This window comes from Lepisma saccharinum, chromosome 2, assembly GCF_977018435.1.
Source record: "Lepisma saccharinum chromosome 2, izLepSacc3.1, whole genome shotgun sequence".
NCBI classification, from domain to species: Eukaryota; Metazoa; Arthropoda; class Insecta; order Zygentoma; family Lepismatidae; genus Lepisma; species Lepisma saccharinum.
Window position 1 is genome coordinate 107,609,204 of NC_139230.1, and position 25,458 is coordinate 107,634,661.

Consider the following 25,458-nt stretch of genomic DNA (forward strand, 5'->3'; position numbering starts at 1 on the left):
CTAGATTGGAAAAATAGGCATTTGTATGTCTTCTCTAAGATTTTAGAACAATTAAAATATCAGCAACTGATGAATCTATATAATGGACTGGATATAGCTACTTTTGAATCAGATGTTAAACCACTTCATGAATGTCTCGATAACTCTGTTGTTGTATTTGATGATATTATATTGGAAAACCAAAACAAGGTTAGAAATTTTTTTACACAGGGCCGACACAAAAATATAGATTGCTTCTACCTGGCACAGACTTTTTCTAAAATACCAAAACAGTTGATAAGAGACAACAGCAATTTTATATGTGTGTTTCATCAAGACCATACCAACTTCAAACACATACATGATGAATATGTAGGTGGTGACTTGAGCTACAATAATTTTTCTAAGTTTTGCAGTAGATGCTGGAACCAGGATAGTTATGGGTTTGTCACAATTGATATGACAAGAAAACCTAATAATGGTAAATATAGAAATAACATTAACAATTTTCTAGACATTGAAACATATATAAATAACCATGAAAAGACAAATTATTGATGATCTTAAATTAAGAGACTATCTTGTAAAAAGATTTAAGGGATGGAAAGTAGAAAACCGAGGAATCTATGAACAACACAAGCGCACAGAACAACCTATTATTGATGCTATTAGTGAACTAGGTAAAAATATCAAAACTGTTACAGAGCAGAATCAAAATTTAATCACAGAGCTTGTACCTGTAGCTGCTAGGAACATATTAGATTATCCAATCACCCCACTTTCTAGTATTCATACACCTAGTCCTGTTGCTCCTCGAAGAATTGAAGCTACTCAGGATCCTATTGAATTGGGTCTTCTTGCTCAGAAATATTTAAGCACACCTAAAGACAACAAAGATGAAGTTTTTGGTTTATATGCCGACACAGAGGTTGATGGTAGCATCATACATAGAATTGGCAATTTTAGAGTAACATTTATGGGAGATGATCTAATTGTATATTCAGAATCTCATCTTGGGGAAAGAGGTGGTTTTGTTAAGTATCCTGGAACACCTGGATTATGGGAACTGATGACTAGGAAGAGACCTGGCAACTATACAGATCAAGATTATGAGCATTACAAAGAAATATTAATAAAATCAGATGCTCTATACCAGAACAATGATCCCACACAAAAAAGAGTCAAGTCTAGCAGTGGAGTAAAATACAACAACTTAATCATGCCAATATGGTCACAGATCAAGACAGGTAGTGGGATCAAACAATACAACACCTTGCCTAAAGAATTTGTCTGGGTTGACGATGTCAGGAAAGTTGTAGATAGATTGCTAGTAATAGCTGGAGAAGAAAATGCCGGTAACCACAATTTTTACAATGAAAAGGTTGGAATTATGGACATGATAAGCACTAAATTGTCTAATTTTATAGTAAATGACACTAAGGGCATTGGATATCTTATAAAAATTATTAATACTCTACCACCTAAATTCTGGAATATCTCCGAGGGTCGGGGGCTAGTTAATGACATCATAAACAAGTTGCCATTTGAGTTACATATACCAGGCTATCAGTATTGTGGTCCCGGTACCAAACTAGACCATAGATTAAACAGAGGTGACCCTGGTGTTAATCCCCTAGAAGCTGCTTGCAGAGACCATGACATAGCATACAACACACATACTGATCTTGATAGGCGACATGTGGCAGACAAAAAATTAGAAGAAGCTGCTTTTGGTAGATTTGTAAGCAAAGATGCTTCTTTGGGTGAGAGAATAGCAGCATTGGGGACTACCATAGCTATGAACACCAAACAAAAATTGTGGTGGGGGTTGTAATGAATTAACTAAATTAGCTACAATTTAATTGAACTAGTTAATCTCAAAATATGTATATAATAAACCAAAAATGAAGGCCAAAGGTGTTATGTATCAGATACCTTACGCAAGTCTTAAATCTCTTAAAACTATTGATAGTCTTCTAACCAAAAAACAGCGCAAGAAAAAAAGTTATTGTCTTGCCAAAGGACATGGTATGAAATTATTACTTAGTACCCCACAATTAAAAAAATTACAGCAATCTAGAAAAAAATCACATATAGGTGGATTCATATTTAGTATCCCGGCTATTTTAGCAGCTCTCGGCGCAGTTGGCAGCTTGGCTGGGGGATCAGCTGCCATAGCAAGAACAGTAATAGATGCCAAGAAGAATAAGGCAGAATTAGATGAACAAAAGCGCCATAATTTGGCTATGGCAAAACAAGGCAAAGGTGTTAAGAAAGTTATGAATAAGTTAAAAAAAACAAGAGCCGCTTACCAACCAAGATATTGAAGCTTTAATAAAACCACTGGGCATCAAACATTTTAGAGGAGTATACATGTCTGATTCTTTACCAGAACAACCACTCAAAAAAGAGTGTGGCATAGTTAATTTGGATAAGTACAAAAATCAGGGAACTCACTGGATCTGTTATCTTAAATATTTAAACAATGAGGCATTTGTGTTTGATTCATTTGGAGGTGTTCCACCTGAGAATTTAGTAAAATATCTAAAATCAACTAATCTTTATTATAATAATACCCGTATTCAAAATTTCAAAGATATTAATTGTGGACATCTATGTTTATCTATTCTTAGATATCTGTCTCAAATTAATAAACCATCAATTGAAAATTTTCAAAAAGCCTTGTGGTATCTGAAACATCATGGGAGTATTCCATCTTACCAGCCAAAATTCAATATTGAAGCTCAAACTACATGATGATATAGTATATCCCAAAACAATAGCTCTCAGAGCATTTTATGGCATGTACTTGATACCTAATATTACACACCACAACAACACAATTGCAGTTGGTAACCAAAAAATTGTCATTACTCCAGGCCAGTATAATTTGTCTACTTTAAATGCTCAGTTACCTAGAGGTATATTGTTAACTCAAAATTCTGTTACTCACAGAGTAGAAATTGTGTCTGCTACAGAGACAGTGGATCTGGGTACTATAGGAGAGCTATTAGGATTCGAAAACAACACAAAACTTGAACCAGCCATTACACACACTGCTATTAATATACCTAAATTCCTAGCCATAGAAACTCTAAATATTCACTGTAATGTGGCCGAGGGTATGATCACCAAATCAAATGGCATAGGCACTCACAAACAAACTGCCATTATTGCAACATTTAAACCTAACTCTGAATTTATGGAACCGATCATCTATACTCCATCGCCAACATTATATTTTCCTGTGTGCCATAATAGAATAGATTACATTGAGTTGATGGTCACTAATGAAAAAGAAGAATTAGTTGATTTTGCTGGAGCCACAACAACTGCTATCATAGAAATTAATATTTAAATAAAAATACATGCAAAAAATAAATAAATAAATAAAATGGAAAATATTGAGAGTTATGAGTTACAATCATTCCCCCCAAACCGGAGGACCTTTGCAAATTTAAATCAAGCCAACACAGAGATTGAGGTTGACCTTGATGTAGGAGATGGATTTATACACCCTCACAGAGCAGACCTATACATTAAATTTGATGTTGTAAAACTCGATGGTACAGATTATTCAGCTAACTCAAATATAAGATTGGTAGACAATTTTGTGCCACATCTATTCTCTGAAATTGAGATTAGAAAACATGGTGTTGTTATAAACAGAGTAGACTACCCTGGTATTACCTCTACAGCTTTGGCCACACTAAAATTATCCAAAAATGAGGCCTCATACTACAAAATAGGTGGATTTGAAGCTGGTGATAAGATAATATCTAAGAACCACACAGTGCTGTTTCCTATGCGCCTATTGCCAGGATTCTTCTCAGATTACAAAGATATTATGTGGAAGGGTGGTTTAAGAATTACATTTAGAAGAGCTGCCAATGATAATAATGCTTTGATGAGGTACAGTACATTAAACTCTACTGGGGCAGCTCTGCCTAATACCCTACCTGATGAAGGCAAATGCCTTATTCAGACTATGGAGCTAAGAATGCCAGTAGTTGAATATGAAGCTAGTTATGCTCTTAAATACAAAGCAGATATACTAAAAAATCCACAGGTACCTTTACAATTTTATACATATCAATGTGTGCAGAAGCCTGCCACTGGTACCTATTATGAATTTGATGCTACAAACTCATTCTCCAGTATACATTATGACATGCCAGATTTTGTGGTGGTACTGTTTCAAACTGGAAGACACAATAATCAAGAAAAAAAATTCAAGTAAATTTGATAACTGCAACATCAAGAACATATATCTTAAAAATGGCAGAAATGAGGTATTCCCTAGAGAAAGTTATAATTTAAACATGTCCAAGGATGATTTCCTCAAATTATATGAGGCATTTACAGCATTCAAAAGGGTTACAATTGGGAATACTGACATGTATTACTCACCAGATGAATTCAAAGCACAGAGACCTATGTTTGTTATCAACACCTCAAAAAGGAAACAAGTTGTGGTTAATGACAGGACAAACATTAAAATTATCTGTGAATTCCATGAAACACTCCCTGATGATACCATATGTAGTGTTATTCTTATAGGTGAAAAATCATATGTTTATGATGTAAGAAATGAGAGAGTCACAGAGCAATTCTAGAAGAGTTTTGCATATTACATTGTTTTAGTATTAGATAAGCAAGTTGAGCCTAGTCCTAATTCAGAATATTACAAGTCAACATATTAACATAATAGTACAAAAATATTTTAAACAAGTATTTAAGATTATATTACAGTATAATACAGTGTAATCAAAAAAATTCTTATGAGCTTATTGGATTAGTTTTAAGTAAAGCTAAAATAGTGTCGAAAGAATCATATTTTTAACAATCTTATGAAAAACAATCTGACAGATACAGCTGTATCCAAATTAATCTAAAAAGAGGTCATCCTTTCTCAGAAGCTCAAAAATCGTAGGTTATACACAGTAGCAATAAGATTTTATAGATATTTTGCCTTAGTTTTAAATATTTCTATTCAGTCAAAAATACCTCTTCCCTCTTCATCCCAGTAATATTGTACAAAATCTTAAATTTGATAGAGGGGGACACTTGAATAATAAACTTTTATAGGCATTTCAGCCTAATTTTATACAAGAAAAATTTTGGCCCAATAATACCGTATATTACACTACTCAGTAATATAGTAATTTACTTCAAATATTAATATGCGGTTCATTTGCATTCGATATATAATTTTGTAAAAGGTATTCAGTATAAAATGATGCCAAGTTAATATGGAATATATTGATATGAAAATGTCAGCTTTGTAAAGGGGATAAAAATTCCTCATCTGATCAAACCAGTTTTATTGGCCTAATATTGTGTTACGTTAATATCTTTAAGAGTGTCAAAAATGAAATCCTGCTAGTTTCTTCTTGGTGTTATGATCCATTGATAATCAATGCATGTAGGTTGTTACATGTTTAGTAGGTATGACACTGTATTGAGGGTTCTATACTCACACAGCACAGCGTGCCTTTATTTAAAATTTCCGTAAGTCCTAACTCATTGCGTAGGTGAATGTATGATACTGTTTGGAAAGTGTCACAATTAGCCTAGATGAGTAACATTAAGCGACGGCCGTAGACTTGTAATTAATACATACACACGTCCTGGATGCTGAATAATAATATATAGTTTGGATCTATGTTTTTGCGTTTAAGTCCAAAATATCATGCAGTGTGTAGTTGATTAATTGTATGTGTATTAATGTTAACATTCTTTTCCAGAAAGGGGGAATGTTCATCTCTCACGGGTCACTACGGGTAATCTTTGTGCTTATGTAAATGTGGAAATAAATAGGGGAATACTGTAAAACTAAGGAATTTATGAGGGTCTGTCTTAGGTTCCTGGAACAATAATTTTAGGGTATTGTGGGTAGTTTATTTAGGAAATTTATCATTGTAATATACTTGTCACCGCTACCACCGCTACCGATAGGATGGGTTGCATTGGGGTTTGGGTTTAGGTTAATGATCCCATCATTGACATAGGTCAGATTCCGTGAGCCCGTCACAATTTATTTGCTTCTGAAAATTTGGAGTGAATTTTTACTTAGTCATTAAACTCACACCTTACTGTGAAAAGTATTCCTTACTAATTATAACCTAATATAAGTCGTCCTGGTTTCCATCAGCGTAGCGTGAAGCATTCTACTGAGCTTTCTATTAGCTTTTTGAATGGTGCACATGCGACCTAGTTACCGAAGCATCCGGGTTCGATTCCCTGGCTGGGGTGTAAGAAGTAATCCTTGCGAAGGTCATCCAATTACACCAGCCTCAATGGGTTTGGATATCTCGCAGATGACTTTTGTCTCTGAATAATTTTAGCATGCTGATTCCAAGAATTAAATCCATTTTCACCCATCTCGTCTAGTTTTGCAGTCTAGCAGTTTCAAATTATTAAGGAGGAGGAGGCAATCAGGGGCGCCGATTTCTTTTTAACGTCGCTTTTATTTAGGGGTGTGCGGGATCCTGAGCAGTCGGGAAATACCGAACGGTCATTTTTACTCGTAAAAGTCGTTAATTCTCGACGTTTTCTGCATTGTAAATGTCTGGAACTTATCGAAAATTGTTCGGTTTTGTACCAGAAATGCGAAAACATTAAAGTGAAAATTACGTGTAGAATTAGAGATTTCCAGAGCTTCGGGAAATTTTGAACATTTCCCGTCCCGAATGTCGGGATTAAAAAAATATCCCGTTCCGACCAAAAAAAAATTGTCCCCCAAACCTCTACTTTTATTGATTTTAGGTTAATTCCAACGTAGATGAAATTAATTGAGAATAACTTATTTGGGATGCACTAGACAAGATCAAATGAAAAATCTTCTTCCATGTAAAACAGTGCAAGTTGGGTTTCAAGTTCCGCGATGGCGTAGTTGTAACGTCGCCGCCTTGTAATCAATGTATCCCGGGTTCGATATCCCGGCGAGGCACATTGAGGGTGGTTCAGATATCACTTTCAACTGTAGGTCCAGTCCCGATTAATCTATCTGTGCATAAAATGAACTTACAACAAAAACTAGAAGCAGAAATTGTAGGATATATACAGCCTGTTTGTTAATACTGTAAAACTTTTTACATGCTGATCTCTAAAATTAGCAGGTAGATCTGCATATACATACTCTGTAATAAATTACAAGAGCAATATTAATTTGAAAAAAAAACTGTTATAATATATTTATAGAAGTTATGAGACTGAAAATAAGTAGAAGAGACAGTCATTGCGTTCAAATATGTTGGGCAAATAAGGGGCAAATTTTGACTTCTGTCTTTTAAAAGTTCCACGAAATTTTCCTAAGTAAAAATTTTCTTCTGAGTACAGGCATTGAGACTTTGATGTGAAAGGTACCTCAATTGAACTAACAAGAGCGATCAAAAACTCTACAACTATTTTCTGATAAGTGACTCTGATTATTGAAACAACTGAGTACTAAAAGTGGTAAACGTTGTAAGTTCCAAAAGCGAGAGTGTTAGGAAATCGCAAAATCGCATCGTTCCGCACATCAGCCTGTAAGAACGTTCACACTAGTGACCTCTTTACACGCCCTTTGAACTACTTAGCTACCAGCCACATTTCACGTTTACCACATTATAAAGCATGGCACATTTCACAATTTAACGTTGAAAACGGTGTTTGAATTATTTTGGCACTTACATCTTTTACCAATTTTAGTCTTCAACTCTTCTTCTGAGTGAGGATTAGTTGAAGATTTGTATGAACTTAAATTTATCTATCGCATTTTCAATTTTTTCTCCAACTTTGGCCATTTTTGCTGTTGCATTTGTTTTTGGTCCAAAATGCGCGCGCGCAGGCACACACACAGCGAGTGAGTGAGTGAGAGAGATCAGAAAAATCATCATGCCCGTTAGTGCCACCAACTATGTGCATTATTATATAGTCTTGTTAATGTACATGCACACCGGAAACGAAAGCAACACCATTTTTGGTCAGGAAGATTATCTATTAAAAGAAACGGTTTGATGTAATTCAGTAGCATGCCAAAACCTCAAACGATATTTTAATTCAGTTTATGTCCAACCTAGAAGAAATTAATTCTAAAGTTTCGTGTATTTCAACTACCTACTTTATCCACCTATAAATTATCACTAGTTTCCTCATCTTTCAAATCGAAGGCAATAATTCACAACTCTCAAATCTGGAAACTAAAGGCTACTTACTACTCTTGATACGAGGAGATTCGTTGTCATGAGGTTGCTGGATTATTGTTACGTACTTTTGCACTGTGTACCAGCCTTGAAACTCACAGGAAAATAAGCCGCACTTGACATTTGTTCCTTTCGGTTTTCTGTAATGATTACTACAGGCATAAATAAAGAGTACAGTTACGCATGTTCGCTTTTGCAATGTATTTACATTCACGTAATGATCGTAGAAAACATACAAATCTCTAATTCAGTGGAATATATGAAAGAACAACCGGAAAGAGCGCTTGAAATAGATCCCTTCTTGGCTTTTGGTAATTCGGATGACGTCAGAGTTGTGACGTCCCGCTGAGAGTCATGCGCATGCATCCACCTGTTTTAGTATTTCCACCAAGGGCCAGTAGGGCTTGCTAAACGTTACTGCAAGTCTCAGCATAAGAAAATTGATGTTCATCAATCTCATCTAGTGGAGTTCTTCAACAAATAGTCTATCTGGGAGGAGTATATTCCTTAGATTGTTATCCTAACCAATATCGATCACGTATCAAGGGGAAGAAGTAGTGGTGGCCTTTCTTTAGCAATACTTTAAAAATAGGTCCCGCTGCAGCTTGGAGACTGCATCGAGAACTCGAAGTAAAATGCATCCATCAGCTTATGACATTGTTTTGGGGGACGCATAACATGATTTTGGGGGATGTGCTATTGGACTTGGGGGATGGACACCCATGATTTAGTCAAAGTTTTGATAAGTCTAATAAGTTGCAAAAATATTGGAAAAATTGTCCCTACATTTCAATTGACATATTTGACGTTTTTTTATGCAGACGTATGTAGCAGATATCTTCCTTGCTCAAAGCTGGAGGGATCCCAGACTCAGACTTCCTGAGAACATGAAAGAAGAGTACCGGATTTTGGATGTTGGTTGGCTGAATAGCATTTGGAGACCTGACTGTTTTTTCAAAAATGCGAAGAAAGTCACATTCCATGAAATGAGCATTCCTAATCACTACTTATGGCTTTATCATGACAAAACCTTGCTGTACATGTCCAAGTATGTATGCGATTATCCTTTAATGTGCACGTGCATGTATCATATACATTAGGGTGGTCCAATTTATTATAGCAGAAACTGAAGTAGCTCAAAACATTTCTCCACATACCTTATTTTTGTTCCCTAGTACTGACATACTTGTGTGTATAATTTTAACTTGATTAATACATTTTTCATTTCTCTCAGAATAGATTCCAAAATTATTGAAGAAAATATTCAAGTAATTCAAAACATTTTTCCACATGCGTTATTTTTATCCCCTAATGCCGACTTACCAATGTGTGAAATTTGAACTTGATTGTTGGATTCTTGAAGCTCGTACTGTTATAAACATCTTTATTTTTTGTGAATCGAATATGTCATGATCTACTCTGACATTTTCTCCAACTAAATGCATCCGATATTCATAAAGTTGAATCAAGAGATGGTAAATTATTTGTCACATGTTCTTGATGCCAACTTCCTCTATCCTTTGTATCTTGGAGGAAGAAGTGGAAATGATTCGTTTCGAGCTCTTGGTGTAACTTATTGTGCTCAGTGGATGATTTGTTTGTTTGAGCATTTGCTTTAAGTCCCCATAAAAGCTAATCGGGACTAAACCTACAGATTAAAATGGAACCCGGATCATTAAAGACCTCCACCGTGTATCGAACCCTCGACCGCTTGATTACAAAGCTGCGACGTTCCCACTATAACATCAGATAGGCCCCTCTGTGGATGAGCAAAGGTATCTCTGTGCTGGATATATTCCTATTTCGACATCAATTGCTGTTGACCCCAGGAGAAATCAGAAAGATAACTGTCTTAGCTTTATTTGTCAGCTGAAATGAAACAGTGAAATGAAGCTCCCCATGGAATTTGAGCCACATTGAATGATATCCCATTTTTGACTGTTCTCAAGACTTATACGAATGGGATTACGGCCAAAAGACATATGGAGCATTTTTCAGACATCTTTGGTTTCTATCGGAACACGCTGATATGTTTCCCTTTTCTGATGATCAAGTAACTATGGAAAAACCAAAGAATTATTCTGAATTTGTATTGCCCAAGGCCATCCATTCCCGCTCGACTTCTGACAGATGAAGAGGACAGACAATCTGAAGTTAGCGTGCCTTGTGACAGAAAGCACCTGTTTATTCTTTGATGTATTGACGGAGGAAGCAAAAACTAAATCTCAAAATATTCTGAAAAAAAAATCTAAAAGAATAAACGGACGATCATTTGTTTTCAATTAAGCTGTTCATCGTAGGATCTCACAGATGATAGCAGAATTGAAAATACTTAACGTCATTCTTTATCGATTTTCTGACATTTTAATTATGATTAATGTTTTTTAAATTCATTATCAGGGGTGACGATATTGTTAATTAATCAAGCGGAAAGTGTAGGGGAGGGGGAGGAGATGAGTCATGGATGACTCATGCGCACGTGTGAGTTTGGAATTAATGGTTTTCCATTAGTGTACAAAAGACACTATTATGAATTACGTTTTTTAAACCTAACCTAACATTATTGTTGTACTTTATATATGCGGTACAACCGGATATGAGGCATTGATGCCTCATGCACACGTGGGAGTTTGGAACTAATGGTTTTTCATTAGTGTACAAAATATACTATTATGGAGTCCGTTTTCGACCTATTCTAACCCTATTGTTGTACTTTATATATGCGTTACAGCAGGATATGAGTCACGGATGATTCATACAGACGTGGAGCTTGGTTTTTAATGGTTTTCCATTAGCGCATAATAGATACTATTATGGAACCCGGTTCCGGCCTATTCTAACCCAAGCTACCCAGTTCCGGCCTATTCTAAGCCAGTTTTTGATTTTCTTATACGCGAGGATGAGTCAAGGCTGATTCATGCACTCGTGGGAACTTGAAGTTAATTCCTTTTTATTCACTAACGAGGAGACGGTATTTTGGTATCGGCGCTGGATCATATTAGGAATAATTAAGGATCTGGATTTATCCAGATTCAACTAGCCCCGAAGTGATCTGGGGTAGAAGATATTATAACACAATATATGGCGTTAGTCTATGTGTGCTTTAAAGGTGAAGAAATGGAAATATGTAGCCTATATGAAAACGAAGTATACGGACGAAATGCATGTTATTAATAATAATTGCTCTTAAAAAAGGCAAGAACACGTCGAGTGCAAGACCCCTCTACAAGGTTGCGGACGATATTCGCACCAGAAAAGAAGAATATTTCACCCACCGCCAACCGAACCGCGAGGGATCACTGCAGGGCGAAAGCAGTAAAGAGTCCATTGTTAGGTTCCCCCTTGGTCTTTTTCTGGAGCTGAATGGGATAACGTCGCGTGTGGCCAATATTATAACAGGTTTGTATTCATTGTTTTGAGGTTCCAATTTTGTTTTGTGGAAGTCACTTAGGCGGGTTTTCTTCCTCCTTCATAATGTAGCTATAGGCTATTTGTCCTAAAGCGTAAGGAATTTGGCTGAACTAGGAACAATCATGACAGTACCTACAGGTTAAAGTGGATGCGATCCACTATTTGTCCTTATTTATAGGTATCGCACCACGGACCCTTTGATTATTGCTTTATAAGGTACAGGATGGTTGTTAAGGCGTATTTTGTACGTAAGATTGACCAGATTTTGACTCTTAGGGCCAGTATTTCACATTTTTCGCGTATTTTTTACTCAGAAAACGCTATTTCATCGATTCAAGCAAGAGTTTATATTGCAATTTAGACACACAAAGTGTGTTTCTTCAACTTTAGCTGAAGTTTAGGTTTATTTTTACTAAAATAACACTACTTATACTATTCAGGCAACATTTTTTTTATTAAATTTTGGACTCCCAAAGACATTTTTTTCAACTTTTAACTTATTATTTTAAAAGTTTATTTCCATTTTTTCCTCAAACAACACAATTTAAGCTATTCAGGCAGGAGTGTTTATTACATTTTGCACTTACAAAGAGATTATTTCAACTTTCAACTTATTATTTACAAGTTTGCATTTTGAACACGCAAATATATTTTTTTTCAACTTATTTTATTAATTTTTCTATTTATTTCCTTTTGTATCTTATATTTACTAATTTTTAATTTTGAGTGTTATTTTTATTTAAATAATTTCTCTAATCACTAAGGAAGAAGTACTTTTAACTAAAACTTTAGTCCCAAACTTCATTATTACAATTATTATTATTATTGTTTTTTTATGTACTTGTTGAATGTGTTGTTGTTATTAGGGTTTCTTGACTTCCACTATGCTATTTTTTTGTTTTGTATTTCTAAATTTATTTAAGTCAGGTTACGCATGCTACGTACAAAAGTTTGTTTCTTTTAGAGTGTCATCGGTATATTTTTACTTTTAGGGTTCGTAAAGTTTCCTAAATATATAAGTAGGGTTCCATATATTCTTGTTCTTGCATGCTTTGAGATGATGTGATCAGCACAACTCTCCAAGTGCCTTTACTGCATGTTTCCATTCTTTTGATGCTTAGTGACTCCTAGAGCCACTTTATGCATGAGAGAAAGCTTGAAAATTTCGATCTCAGATAACCCACAACCATATGTCAGAGCATTTTTGTGTATATTTTAGACTTATTATGTGCCACAGAAATATGACTGCTTGCTTAATTTTTAAGTATGTTACGCTGTTATTGTGTTTTTTTAGCCATTGCTTACCTACTAAATATTTAATATTTGTACACTTTGCACTTATACGAGGCCAAACTTTTACTGTAACTAAAATTATTATGTGTCTATGAGGACTGAAATCCCTTTACCAAGGGGACTATAACTGGACGTTTATTAATATTGTTTATTTTCCCCCCTAAATATAACAATATAATGACAAATCACAGGACAAGACGATGCTAGCAGATGACTACGTGGCTCTTAAGTCCATCTGCGAAACTTTTCTTACCATGCTATTTAGCCTTATAGTCTTTTATTCAAGGGAAGTTTCAAGTATTACTGACTTTCGTGAGTGCTAGACTTAATATCAGGGGTTATTTGTATCTGTTATATCATGCGATGGCTCAGTCGGTAACGCGTCTGACTACCATGCTCAAGGTCCCGGGTTCGATCCCCGGCCGGTTCAAATCCGGGAACTTTTCTAACGATGGAAGCGGCCCCGGCGCCCACCCACCTGGGGGAAACCCTGGGGGGGGGGGTAAAGGCGGTCAGGGGCGTGATGCTGATCACATCACCCCCACTCACGACCGGGATCAAGAAAGTGTGGGGCGTTACCCCCACACACCCTATACGCCTTCATGGCGTGGTGCTATGCACAGGGGAGCACTTTTTTTTTATATCATGCGAGTCTTATTTTTTTACTACAAGCAGAACTAAATTCCACTGACTGAAGCTTAAAGCTTAGGCTCTAAAGGGGCCACTTAACACGCATAGTGACAATTCATACGACAATATGAACCTTACAGAGGGTTGTAAAGTAAGAATCACGAACCTTCCGACCTTATGTAAACAACCGTCTCACTTCGAGTAACGTATCACTCCGCGCCAGCTGTTCGTGAATGACGCGGCCATCATATGCTGCTCACTCGCAACCTTAAATTTTACGTAACATGGAAAAACTTATTCTTATTTTAACTGATGATCTACACATTGAAGTATAATAAATTTTCTATAAGTGATTAAATACGTGTTCTTGTTCAAGAATGAACATATTTTTCTACGCCAAAAGTCCCATTTATATGACACTAGGTTAACAGATCCCCCTTCCCCCCCTCCTCTCTCAGTATGACAGCACCAAACTTATACGTACAAGAGAGTGAGAGATTCGTTTCAGTAAATTCAAGCCTTTTGGTTTTATTGCTTCCTCTTCCACCAAATTATTGCCCAACATTGTTGACATGTAGAGTATTGTTTTCTCCTTTGAGTAGTGTAAAATACAATATTACTGGGTCGATAAATGATGAGCCCCCCTCAGGCAGATTTGGCCACACTTAAAACTAGCTCAAGATGTGCATATGAGCTTATTGCTCAAGTGTGGTACTCTGTCTAACCCAAGATTTTTGTAAAAATGCCCTCGGGAATTTCCCGTGAAATGATGAGCCCCCTCAGATTGATTTGCCTACACTTACAAAAGCCGCATCTGCGAGATTGTTGTCCATAAGCTTGTCAAAAATATGCCCCTCTTGATATTGTTTTTGCTACACCTAAAACTAAGCCAAAAATGCTCATAAGAGCCACCCACACCCACACATATTTACTTCCGATCCACTTCCGGTCCACTTCCGGTCATTTCCGGTCCACTTCCGGTCACTTCCGGTCATTTCCGGTTAACTTTGCTCCTCGAAGAATTGAAGCTACACAGGATCCTATTGAATTGGGTCTTCTTGCTCAAAAATATTTAAGCACAACTAAAGACAACAAAGATGAGGTATTTGGCTTATATGCTGACACAGAGCGTGATGGTAGCATCATACATAGAATTGGCAATTTCAGAGTAACATTTATGGGAGATGATCTGATTGTATATTCAGAATCTCATCTTGGAGAAAGAGGTGGTTTTGTTAAATATCCTGGCACACCTGGATTGTGGGAACTGATGACTAGGAAAAGGCCTGGCAGCTATACAGATCAAGATTATGAGCATTACAAAGAAATATTAATAAAATCAGATGCTCTATACCAGAACAATGATCCCACACAAAAAAGAGTCAAGTCTAGCAGTGGAGCAAAATACAACAACTTAATCAAGCCCATATGGTCACAAATCAAGACAGGTAGTGGAATCAAACAATACAACACCCTGCCTAAAGAATTTGTGTGGGTTGATGATGTCAGGAAACTTGTAGATAGGTTGCTGGTCATAGCTGGGGAAGAAAATTCTGGCAACCACAATTTTTACAATGAAAAGGTTGGAATTATAGACATGATAAGCACCAAATTGTCTAATTTTATAGTGAATGACACTAAGGGCATTGGATATCTTATAAAAATTATTAATACTCTACCACCTAAATTTTGGAATATCTCTGAGGGTCGGGGGCTGGTTAATGACATCATAAACAAGCTGCCATTTGAACTACACATTCCAAGCTATCAGTATTGTGGTCCCGGTACAAAATTGGACCATAGATTAAACAGAGGTGATCCTGGTGTTAATCCCCTAGATGCTGCTTGCAGAGACCATGACATAGCATACAACACACATTCTGATCTTGACAAGAGACATGTTGCAGACAAGAAATTAGAAGAGGCTGCATTTGGTAGATTTGTAAGCAAAGATGCTTCTTTAAGTGAAAGAATAGCAGCATTGGGGACCACCATAGCTATGAACACCAAACAAAAACTGGGGTGGGGGTTGTGAATATATATATAATAAACCTAGGGTGAAGGCCAAGGGTGTTATGTATCAGATACCTTATGCAGGTCTTAAATCTCTTAAAACTATTGATAGTCTTCTAACCAAAAAGCAGCGCAAGAAAAAAAATTCTTGTCTTGCCAAGGGCCATGGTATGAAATTGTTGCTTAGCACCCCACAATTAAAAAAATTACAGCAATCTAGAAAAAAATCACATATAGGTGGATTCATATTTAGTATCCCGGCTATTTTAGCAGCTCTCGGCGCAGTTGGCAGCTTGGCTGGGGGATCAGCTGCCATAGCAAGAACAGTAATAGATGCCAAGAAGAATAAGGCAGAATTAGATGAACAAAAGCGCCATAATTTGGCTATGGAAAAACAAGGCAAAGGTGTTAAGAAAGTTATGAATAAGTTAAAAAAAAACAAGAGCCGCTTACCAACCAAGATATTGAAGCTTTAATCAAGCCACTGGGCATCAAACATTTTAGAGGTGTGTACATGTCTGATTCTTTGCCAGAACAACCACTCAACAAAGAGTGTGGCATTGTTAATTTGGATAAGTACAAAAATCAGGGCACTCACTGGATCTGCTATCTTAAATATTTAAAAGATGAGGCATTTGTGTTTGATTCATTTGGAGGTATTCCACCTGAAAATTTAGTAAAATATCTAAAATCAACTAATCTTTATTACAATAATGCCGTGTTCAAAACTTCAAAGATGTTAATTGTGGACATCTGTGTTTATCTGTTCTTAGATATCTGTCTCAAATAAATAAACCATCAATTGAAAATTTTCAAAAAGCCTTGTGGTATCTGAAGCATCATGGGGGTATTCCATCTCACCAGCCAAAATTCAATATTGAAACTCAAATTACATGATGATATAGTGTATCCCAAAACAATAGCTCTCAGAGCATTTTATGGCATGTACTTGATCCCTAATATTACACACCACAACAACACAATTGCAGTAGGGGATCAAAAAATTGTCATCACTCCAGGGCAGTATAATCTGTCCACTTTAAATGCTCAGTTACCTAGAGGTATAGTATTAACTCAAAATTCTGTCACTCACAGAGTAGAGATTGTATCTGCTACAGAAACAGTGGATCTGGGTACTATAGGAGAGCTGTTAGGATTTGAGAACAACACAAAACTTGAACCGGCCATTAAACACACTGCTATTAATATACCTAAATTCTTAGCCATAGAGACTCTAAATATTCACTGTAATGTGGCCGAGCGTATGATCACCAAATCAAATGGCATAGGCACTCACAAACAAACTGGCATCATTGCAACATTCAAACCTAACTCTGAATTTATGGAGCCCATCATCTACACTCCATCACCAACATTATATTTTCCTATATGCCATAATAGAATAGATTACATTGAGTTGATGGTCACTAATGAAAAAGAAGAATTAGTTGATTTTGCTGGAGCCACAACAACTGCAATCATAGAGATTAATATTTAAATAAAAATACATACAAAAAAAATGGAAAATATTGAGAGTTATGAGCTACAATCATTCCCCCCACACAGGAGGACCTTTGCAAATTTAAATCAACCCAACACAGAGATTGAGGTTGATCTTGATCTAGGGGATGGCTTTATACACCCCCACAGAGCAGATCTATACATCAAATTTGATGTTGTAAAGCTCGATGGTACAGATTATCCGGCAAATTCAAATATAAGATTGGTGGACAATTTTGTGCCACATCTGTTCTCTGAAATTGAGATCAGAAAACATGGTGTTGTTATAAACAGAGTAGATTACCCCGGCATTACCTCCACAGCTTTGGCCACATTAAAATTATCCAAAACCGAGGCATCATACTACAAAATAGGTGGATTTGAGGCTGGTGATAAAATATTATCCAAGAGCCACACAGTGCTGTTCCCCATGCGCCTGTTGCCTGGATTCTTCTCAGATTACAAAGATATTATGTGGAAGGGTGGTTTAAGAATCACATTTAGAAGAGCTGCCAATGATAATAATGCTTTGATGAGGTACAGTACATTAAACTCCACCGGGGAAGCTCTGCCTAATACCCTACCTGATGAAGGCAAATGCCTTATTCAGACTATGGAGCTAAGAATGCCAGTTGTTGAATATGAAGCCAGTTATGCTCTTAAAAACAAAGCAGATATCCTAAAAAAATCCACAGGTGCCTTTACAATTTTATACATATCAATGTGTACAGAAGCCTGCCACTGGTACCTATTATGAGTTTGATGCTACAAATTCATTCTCCAGTATACAATATGACATGCCAGATTTTGTAGTGGTACTGTTTCAGACTGGAAGACACAATAATCAGGAAAAAAATTCAAGTAAATTTGATAGCTGCAACATCAAGAACATATATCTTAAAAATGGCAGAAATGAGGTATTCCCTAGAGAAAGTTATAATTTAGACATATCCAAGGATGATTTCCTTAAATTATATGAAGCATTTACAGCATACAAAAGGGTCACTACTGGCAATACTGACATGTATTACACACCAGATGAATTCAAAGCACAGAGACCCATGTTTGTTATCAACACCTCAAAAAGAAAACAAGTTGTGGTTAATGACAGGACAAACATTAAAATTATCTGTGAATTCCACGATACACTCCCTGATGACACCATATGTAGTGTTATTCTTATAGGTGAAAAATCATATGTTTATGATGTAAGAAATGAGAGAGTCACAGAGCAATTCTAGAAAACCTCTGCAAAATGCATTGTCTTAGTACTAGATATGAAGTTGAGGCTGGTGTTCAATTGAAATATTCAGGTTAACATATTAATTCTCTGAACTGACTGTCAAGTATTTAAGCACACTTGACAGAGTATTACACTAGAGGCAATAAGCTCTTATGAGCATGTTGGCTTAGTTTTAGGTGTAGCCAAAAAAAATATCAAGAGGGGCATATTTTTGACAAGCTTATGGACAACAATCTCGCAGATGTGGCTTTTGTAAGTGTAGGCAAATCAATCTGAGGGGGCTCATCATTTCACGGGAAATTCCCGAGGGCATTTTTACAAAAATCTTGGGTTAGACAGAGTACCACACTTGAGCAATAAGCTCATATGCACATCTTGAGCTAGTTTTAAGTGTGGCCAAATCTGCCTGAGGGGGGCTCATCATTTATCGACCCAGTAATATTGTATTTTACACTACTCCTTTGTGCAACAAATATACCGCCAGTTTCAGCAGAAGCTAAACAAAGATAAGCCGGGGAATAAAAAGAGATTGTTTATCTTTCTCTCGGTTTCTTGTGCACTAGAAAACAAGAAGACGATAATAAGCACATTATTTACGCGCGTCTCATGCAAGTACTGTATTTTCTTACCTTGATTCAGCAGTTCCTTTTTGAACTTGAGGCATTTTCGGCGGTAGACTTCATCCTGTCATAGTACGGTCTGTCAAATTTGCTTCCCAAGAAGGAACTCAACGTGGCACAAGAGGCGATTTAACGTCGACTGTTAAAATTGGGGAGATCGTCATCAATCATCACTATCAACATCTTCCCCTCAGTGGACAGGACGGCTCTTTGATTGAAAGAATACGAAAGCACCTCGCGTTATATTGCGCTTCTCAAAATCGGTGTACTTGTTTATACGAGCAACAACGTGTTTTTTTTCGCGGGAATCACAACTTGACCGGTCGTTTTCCTTTCTTTCACCACACCGAAATTACAAAGACGCAGACACACAATTACGCTTGGACACCAACTTCACTGCTTGCTCAGGATAGCACCGACACAACGTCACATAAACGTTAAGAACAACCTGCTTCTTGCAACTTTTCAAACGGCTGTATTTCCGAAAGACTACTCTGAAAACACGGGAGACCTTCCTGCACGCATGGAAGTCGCCATGTTCGAAACTGGCGCTATTTTCTAACTGTTCACGTGATCGATTGTAATTTATACAATAACCACGTATTATTATTATAGACAGAAACCTTTAATGAAAATATATTTTAAAATGTATAATGCAATGTAATTTACACATTCTTCTTCCATTAGCTTACTTTCACAGAACGGACTACATGATGCGGAAGAAATCCGTTATTAGGCTGTTGCCAACCTCAATAGTTCTCACTAAGTCAAGTACAGAAACGGAAGTGGTATGTCGGATGTCGGCATATGATAGTGTGATTTCACATTATCAGTGACGATCCTCCAGGGATGGGGGAGGGGGTGGGACACAGGAGTCGATCTATAATCCAGAGGTGTTTACCATCCGCATGGTGACATCCTCACACTCCGGAATACTTTTGCGGGTGAAGGAGGGCAGGCCGTAGGGTGAGGGAGGTTGATTTAAACTGAACACCTCTCAACAAAGGAGAAGAAAAATGTGATAATATTTAAAAATTCACCCCTAAATATGCATTTTGTTTTATATGTAGCGTACAATAAAATGTGACTGCCTCAAAATATTTCTGTATTCTGCAATCTTCTTTCCCCACTTTTATGCTTCTCTAAGTTGCCGTTTTAGTTTCCCTTGGTGTCTTAGCTGCATAATCCAGCATTTTTGAACGGGATGATAAGGACATACGAGTGTGTTTTTGGATGAAGTAACTTTAGATATGTTGAAGTACACTCTGGAAGATACTGGAATGTTTGACATTGAGGTGTAGATCGACACGCATATTTGTCATTAGTTACGAGACGATGAGGGATAGGTGATATTTGAATTCCAAATTAGTTAGCCGCCCCCGTGACGGAGTGGTTAGCACATCGCGCTACGACGCCAGGGGTCCCGGGTTCGAATCGTGACCTGGGCATGTATGTTTGTGAATGTCCATTCATCGATTTCATCATATCATCATCATTCATCCCCATCTTCGCAAATTAGCCATAAGTGGCACAAGAGGGGAAGTAAAATAAAGCAAATCAATCAAACCAAATGAGGTATTTCCATTATTTTTTTCTAATTAATAATTATTAATTTAGTCAATCAAATCATATGTATTAGCTTACTTTCATTATCTATAATAATAAATCATAACAATTTTAAACATCAAATAAATTTAATGAAGAGACCCCGGTTTCAAAACGTAATTTATCTCAATGTGTCACATTCTTCTAGCAAGGTTTTTTTAGTAAAATATGAGAGAAAATTAATCCTTTGGTACGGAACCGTCTTACTCCTGGGGGATAAGATGTAAATTTTGTATTTGATTTTTTTAATTAAGCGTTGCTTTTCTTCCACTTTTGGCTAATCCCGACGATGAGAATGAGTGATCGTCAGTTGAAATTGATGAAGGGACACTCACAAATGACACCCGAGCCGGAACTCCGGTGACGAGTCTGAAAGTTGGCCACCAGGCAAGATGTACATTTTTAACTTTTTTTTCACATACATTCAATAACTTTCAACAGGTCATCAGTGATACACTCCTTATTCCGCATCTGTTGACAAATGGAATGTTTTTACACCTTGTAGGCTATGTGGATTATTTTTTTTTCATAAGTTTGCAACACTGTTAGGGTACACGTGCTTTTGTTTACAGAAGGTCTGAAGTTCTATGATTCTCACTTTAGGAGGCATAGGAACACACGCCAGAGACTTATTAGACTGTGTGTATATACCAGAGTGTGCTCTTACATAAATTGATAAAAACAGCAATATAGAACCGGATAGAATAGGAAATAGTAAAAAATAAGGTTTTTAGCATGTCAAAGTAATTAGTTTAGTTTGTTAATTATAAGAAACATAAGTTAATTACAAGAAATATAAATTAAATGCATTAAATAAGTACAATTGTTTGATTTGAAGGTAGTGAATATATCGAAAATTGTGCAAGACTTTGCATTATGAGCAGTAAATTAAACAAAATTTGCCTTAGAATAGCTCAAAATAGCATACTTATTAGATTAATAACAAACTTTCTAATGCAGTAAAGTATTGACTAGTCTCTGATTGAAGTAATTAAAGCGTAAACATTACCTTTTGTTTGTAAAATATGGTTGTTAATTCCTCTGATAGCAGAAATATCAACTTGATACTCCTTCATACATTCTAAATAACCTAACTTAGACACATAAATTAGTAACAAGTCTTAAAAATTAAGTTAAACTGTAAAAGAAATTACCTTGGTTCTACAAAATAAGCATAAAATAATAAGAAATATTGAAAGATTTTCCTTTTATTCGTTATCAAAAGGATGCCAGATAGTGTAAACCAGTTGTCATATTACTAATTTAATTAATTGTTAATCATGTATAGAGCTTAAAAAGTGATTAAATAACATAAGAAACGTAATATGTGAAGGAAGTAACAATATATTTTTTTAAAATATACTGTTTTTACCTAACTTTGTCGATTAATTCCTAGTACCTTTGTCAAGTTATAAAAAAAATATACTTATTTCTCTGGTACTTGTGCTATAGTCAAATAAAATGTTATTAAAAATTAGCTAGTAGTTGGTGCTTACCCAGTAAATTTGAGAGTTTTAGGAATATTTGTCCTGAAATGGATATAAATGTAACTTGTTAAGGGTGCCAAAAACAAAATATTTAAAAAACAGTACAAGATAAACTCAATTTTGAAAGCTAACAGTACTCTAGTGTTTCTACATAGGCGTCTGTAGTGGTAAAATATATATGCAGTCCTTAAGATTTTTGTCCTTCCATTCACCCTCAGCGTCGAGATTAGTCACAAAAGCAAAAAGCGAAATCTTGTACTTGTTATAATTTCTACTTTTCATACAATCACCTACACTATAGTACTATGTTTAGTGAATTTTGCCGTCTTCCTGTTTAGTCTCATATAGTTAGTAATCCATAAAAATATACTTACATAGAAATATCCTGATATAGTTGGATTCTCAAAAGTATGTAAAATCAGTGTTCTTGCTACATTTAGCACCTAATATAGTATAAATTGAAGTCTAGTTAGTGTCGGGCTGTAAGATGTTCTGGTGCATGTAGTTACTTGAAATAGTAAATATTGGATGTGTAACTGGAAACCTTATAGTAAAGCACTCATAAAATCAACTTCGTTTCCTCGTAGTACTCCTTGTAAGTACTTCTTGCAGTCTAATAAGGCTCTGGCATGTGTTCCTATGCCCCTAAAAGCCTCTGTAAGGTTCATATTGTCGTATGAATTGTCACTATACGTGTTAAATGGCCCCTTTAGAGCCTATCAGTGGAATTTAGTCCCGCTTGTAGTAAAAATAAGACTCGCATGATATAACAGATATAAATAACATCTGATATTAAGTCTAGCACTCACGAAAGTCAGTAATACTTGAAAATTACCCTGAATAAAAGACTATAAAGCTAAATAGCATGGTAAGAAACGTTTGGCAGGTGGACTTAAGAGCCACGTAGTCATCTGCTAGCATCGTCTTGTCCTGTGATTTGTCATTATATTGTTATATTTAAGGGGACAAAAAAATATTAATAAACGTCCCTTGGTAAAGGGATTTCAGTCCTCAGTAACCTGACTTTAATAAATATAGAAATACAAAAAAAATAGCCTAATGGAAGTCAATAACAACACATTCAACAACTACATCAAAAACAACAACAATAATAATAATAATAAAGTTTGTGGCTAAAATTTTAGGTAATTAGAAATTAGTGATTAGAAAAATTATTTAAATAAAAAACAAAACTCAAAGTTAAAAATTAGTAAATACAAGATACAAAAGGCAATAAATAGAAAAATTATTAAAAGAAGTTGAAGAAAATATCTTTGTGAGTTCAAAATGCAATAAAAAATGTTGGCTGAATAGATGAAATTGAGTTATTAGAGTAAAAGATAAGCCTAAACTTGTAAATAATATGTTGAAAGTTGAAAAAATATCTTTGTAAGTGCAAAATATAATAAACACTCCTGCCTGAATAGCTTAAATTGTGTTATTTGAGTAAAAAAATGGAAATAAACTTTTAAAATAATAAGTCAAAAGTTGAAAAAATGTCTTTGTGAGTTCAAACTTTAATAAAAAAAATGTTGCCTGAATAGTATAGATAGTGTTATTTTGGTAAAAATAAGCCTAAACTTCAGCTAAAGTTGAAGAAACACACTTTGTGTGTCTAAATTGCAATACAAACTCTTGCTTGAATCGTTCAAAAAGAGTTTTCTGAGTAAAAATACGCGAAAAATGTGAAATATTAACCCTAAGAGTCAAAATCTGGTCAATCTTACGTAAAAAATACGCCTTAACAACCATCCTGTACCTTATAAAGCAATAATCAAAGGGTCCGTGGTGCGAAACCTATAAATAAGGGCAAATAGTGGATCGCATCCACTTTAACCTGTAGGTACTGTCATGATTGTTCCTAGTTCAGCCAAATTCCTTACGCTTTAGGACAAATAGCTTATAGCTACATTATGAAGGAGGAAGAAAACCCGCCTAAGTGACTTCCACAAATCAAAATTGGAACCTCAAAACAATGAATACAAACCTGTTATAATATTGGCCACACGCGACGTTATCCCATTCAGCTCCAGAAAAAGACCAAGGAGGAACCTAACAATGGACTCTTTACTGCTTTCGCCCTGCAGTGATCCCTCGCGGTTCGGTTGGCGGTGGGTGAAATATTCTTCTTTTCTGGTGCGAATATCGTCCGCAACCTTGTAGAGGGGTCTTGCACTCGACGTGTTCTTGCCTTTTTTAAGAGCAATTATTATTAATAACATGCATTCCGTCCGTATACTTCGTTTTCATATAGGCTACATATTTCCATTTCTTCACCTTTAAAGCACACATAGACTAACGCCATATATTGTGTTATAATATCTTCTACCCCAGATCACTTCGGGGCTAGTTGAATCCGGATAAATCCAGATCCTAATTATACCTAATATGATCCAGAACCGATGCCAAAATGGGCGCTCATGACGTCATCGACGCCAGCAAATCTCGCCTGACACCATCAATTGGGTTACAATAGGCCGGAGCCGTCTCCTCGTTAGTGAATAAAAAGGAATTAACTTCAAGTTCCCACGAGTGCATGAATCAGCCTTGTCTCATCCTCGCGTATAAGAAAAGCATAAACTGGCTTAGAATCGGCCGGAACTGGGTAGCGTGGGTTAGAATAGGCCGGAACCGGGTTCCATAATAGTATCTATTCTGCACTAATGGACAACCATTAAAAACCAAGCTCCACGTCTGTATGAATCATCCGTGACTCATATCCTGCTGTAACGCATATATAAAGTACAACAATAGGGTTAGAATAGGTCGAAAACGGACTCCATAATAGTATATTTTGTACACTAATGAAAAACCATTAGTTCCAAACTCCCACGTGTGCATGAGGCATCAATGCCTCATATCCGGCTGTACCGCATGTATAAAGTACAACAATAAGGTTAGTTTAGGGTAAAAAACAGGATACATAATAGTGTCCTTTGTACACTATTTGAAAATCATTCATTCTAAACTCACACGTGCGCATGAGTCATCCATGACTAATCTCCTCCCCCTACACTTTCCGCTTGATTAATTAAGAATAGCGTCACTCCTCGATTATGAATTAAAAAAAACTTTAATCATAATTAAAAATGACAGAAAATCGATAAAAAATTACGTTAGTATTTTCAATTATACTGATGATAGTTGTGAATGACACAGCAGAAAGGAGCATCAGTCTAATTCAAAAGTATAATAAAACACTGATGAGTAGCCTGGACTTCAAGCAAAATGCCTATTCGTTTCCGACGCTGGTAAACAAAAAATTGAACACAAAAGTACAGCGATCCGAAGGATCTTAACATTCTGAACAATACTTTATTTTGCCGTTTTTTGCCTATTTCACCTTACGCTGCCTTTTTCAAACATTTTTGCCATTTTTGCCTATTTTGTCATTCCTACAAGGCATTTTTTAAAATTATATTTCTCTTCTTCCATTTGATTTCGTTTTTCAATAACCCTTGTCATTCAAATTATTATTTGTAAATACATTT

General features: G+C 36.0%; 1 protein-coding gene across 1 annotated transcript in view; it reads left to right on the top strand.

Moving 5' to 3' along the window:
* The window catches only part of LOC145983585 (glycine receptor subunit alpha-2-like), a 519,078-nt gene that overhangs the window by 133,383 nt on the left and 360,237 nt on the right, over window positions 1-25,458 (top strand). The window contains exon 6 of the mRNA XM_083116654.1: window positions 8,987-9,213. Coding sequence (XP_082972780.1) covers window positions 8,987-9,213 — 227 coding nt within the window. The remainder of the gene's footprint in view (window positions 1-8,986; window positions 9,214-25,458) is intronic.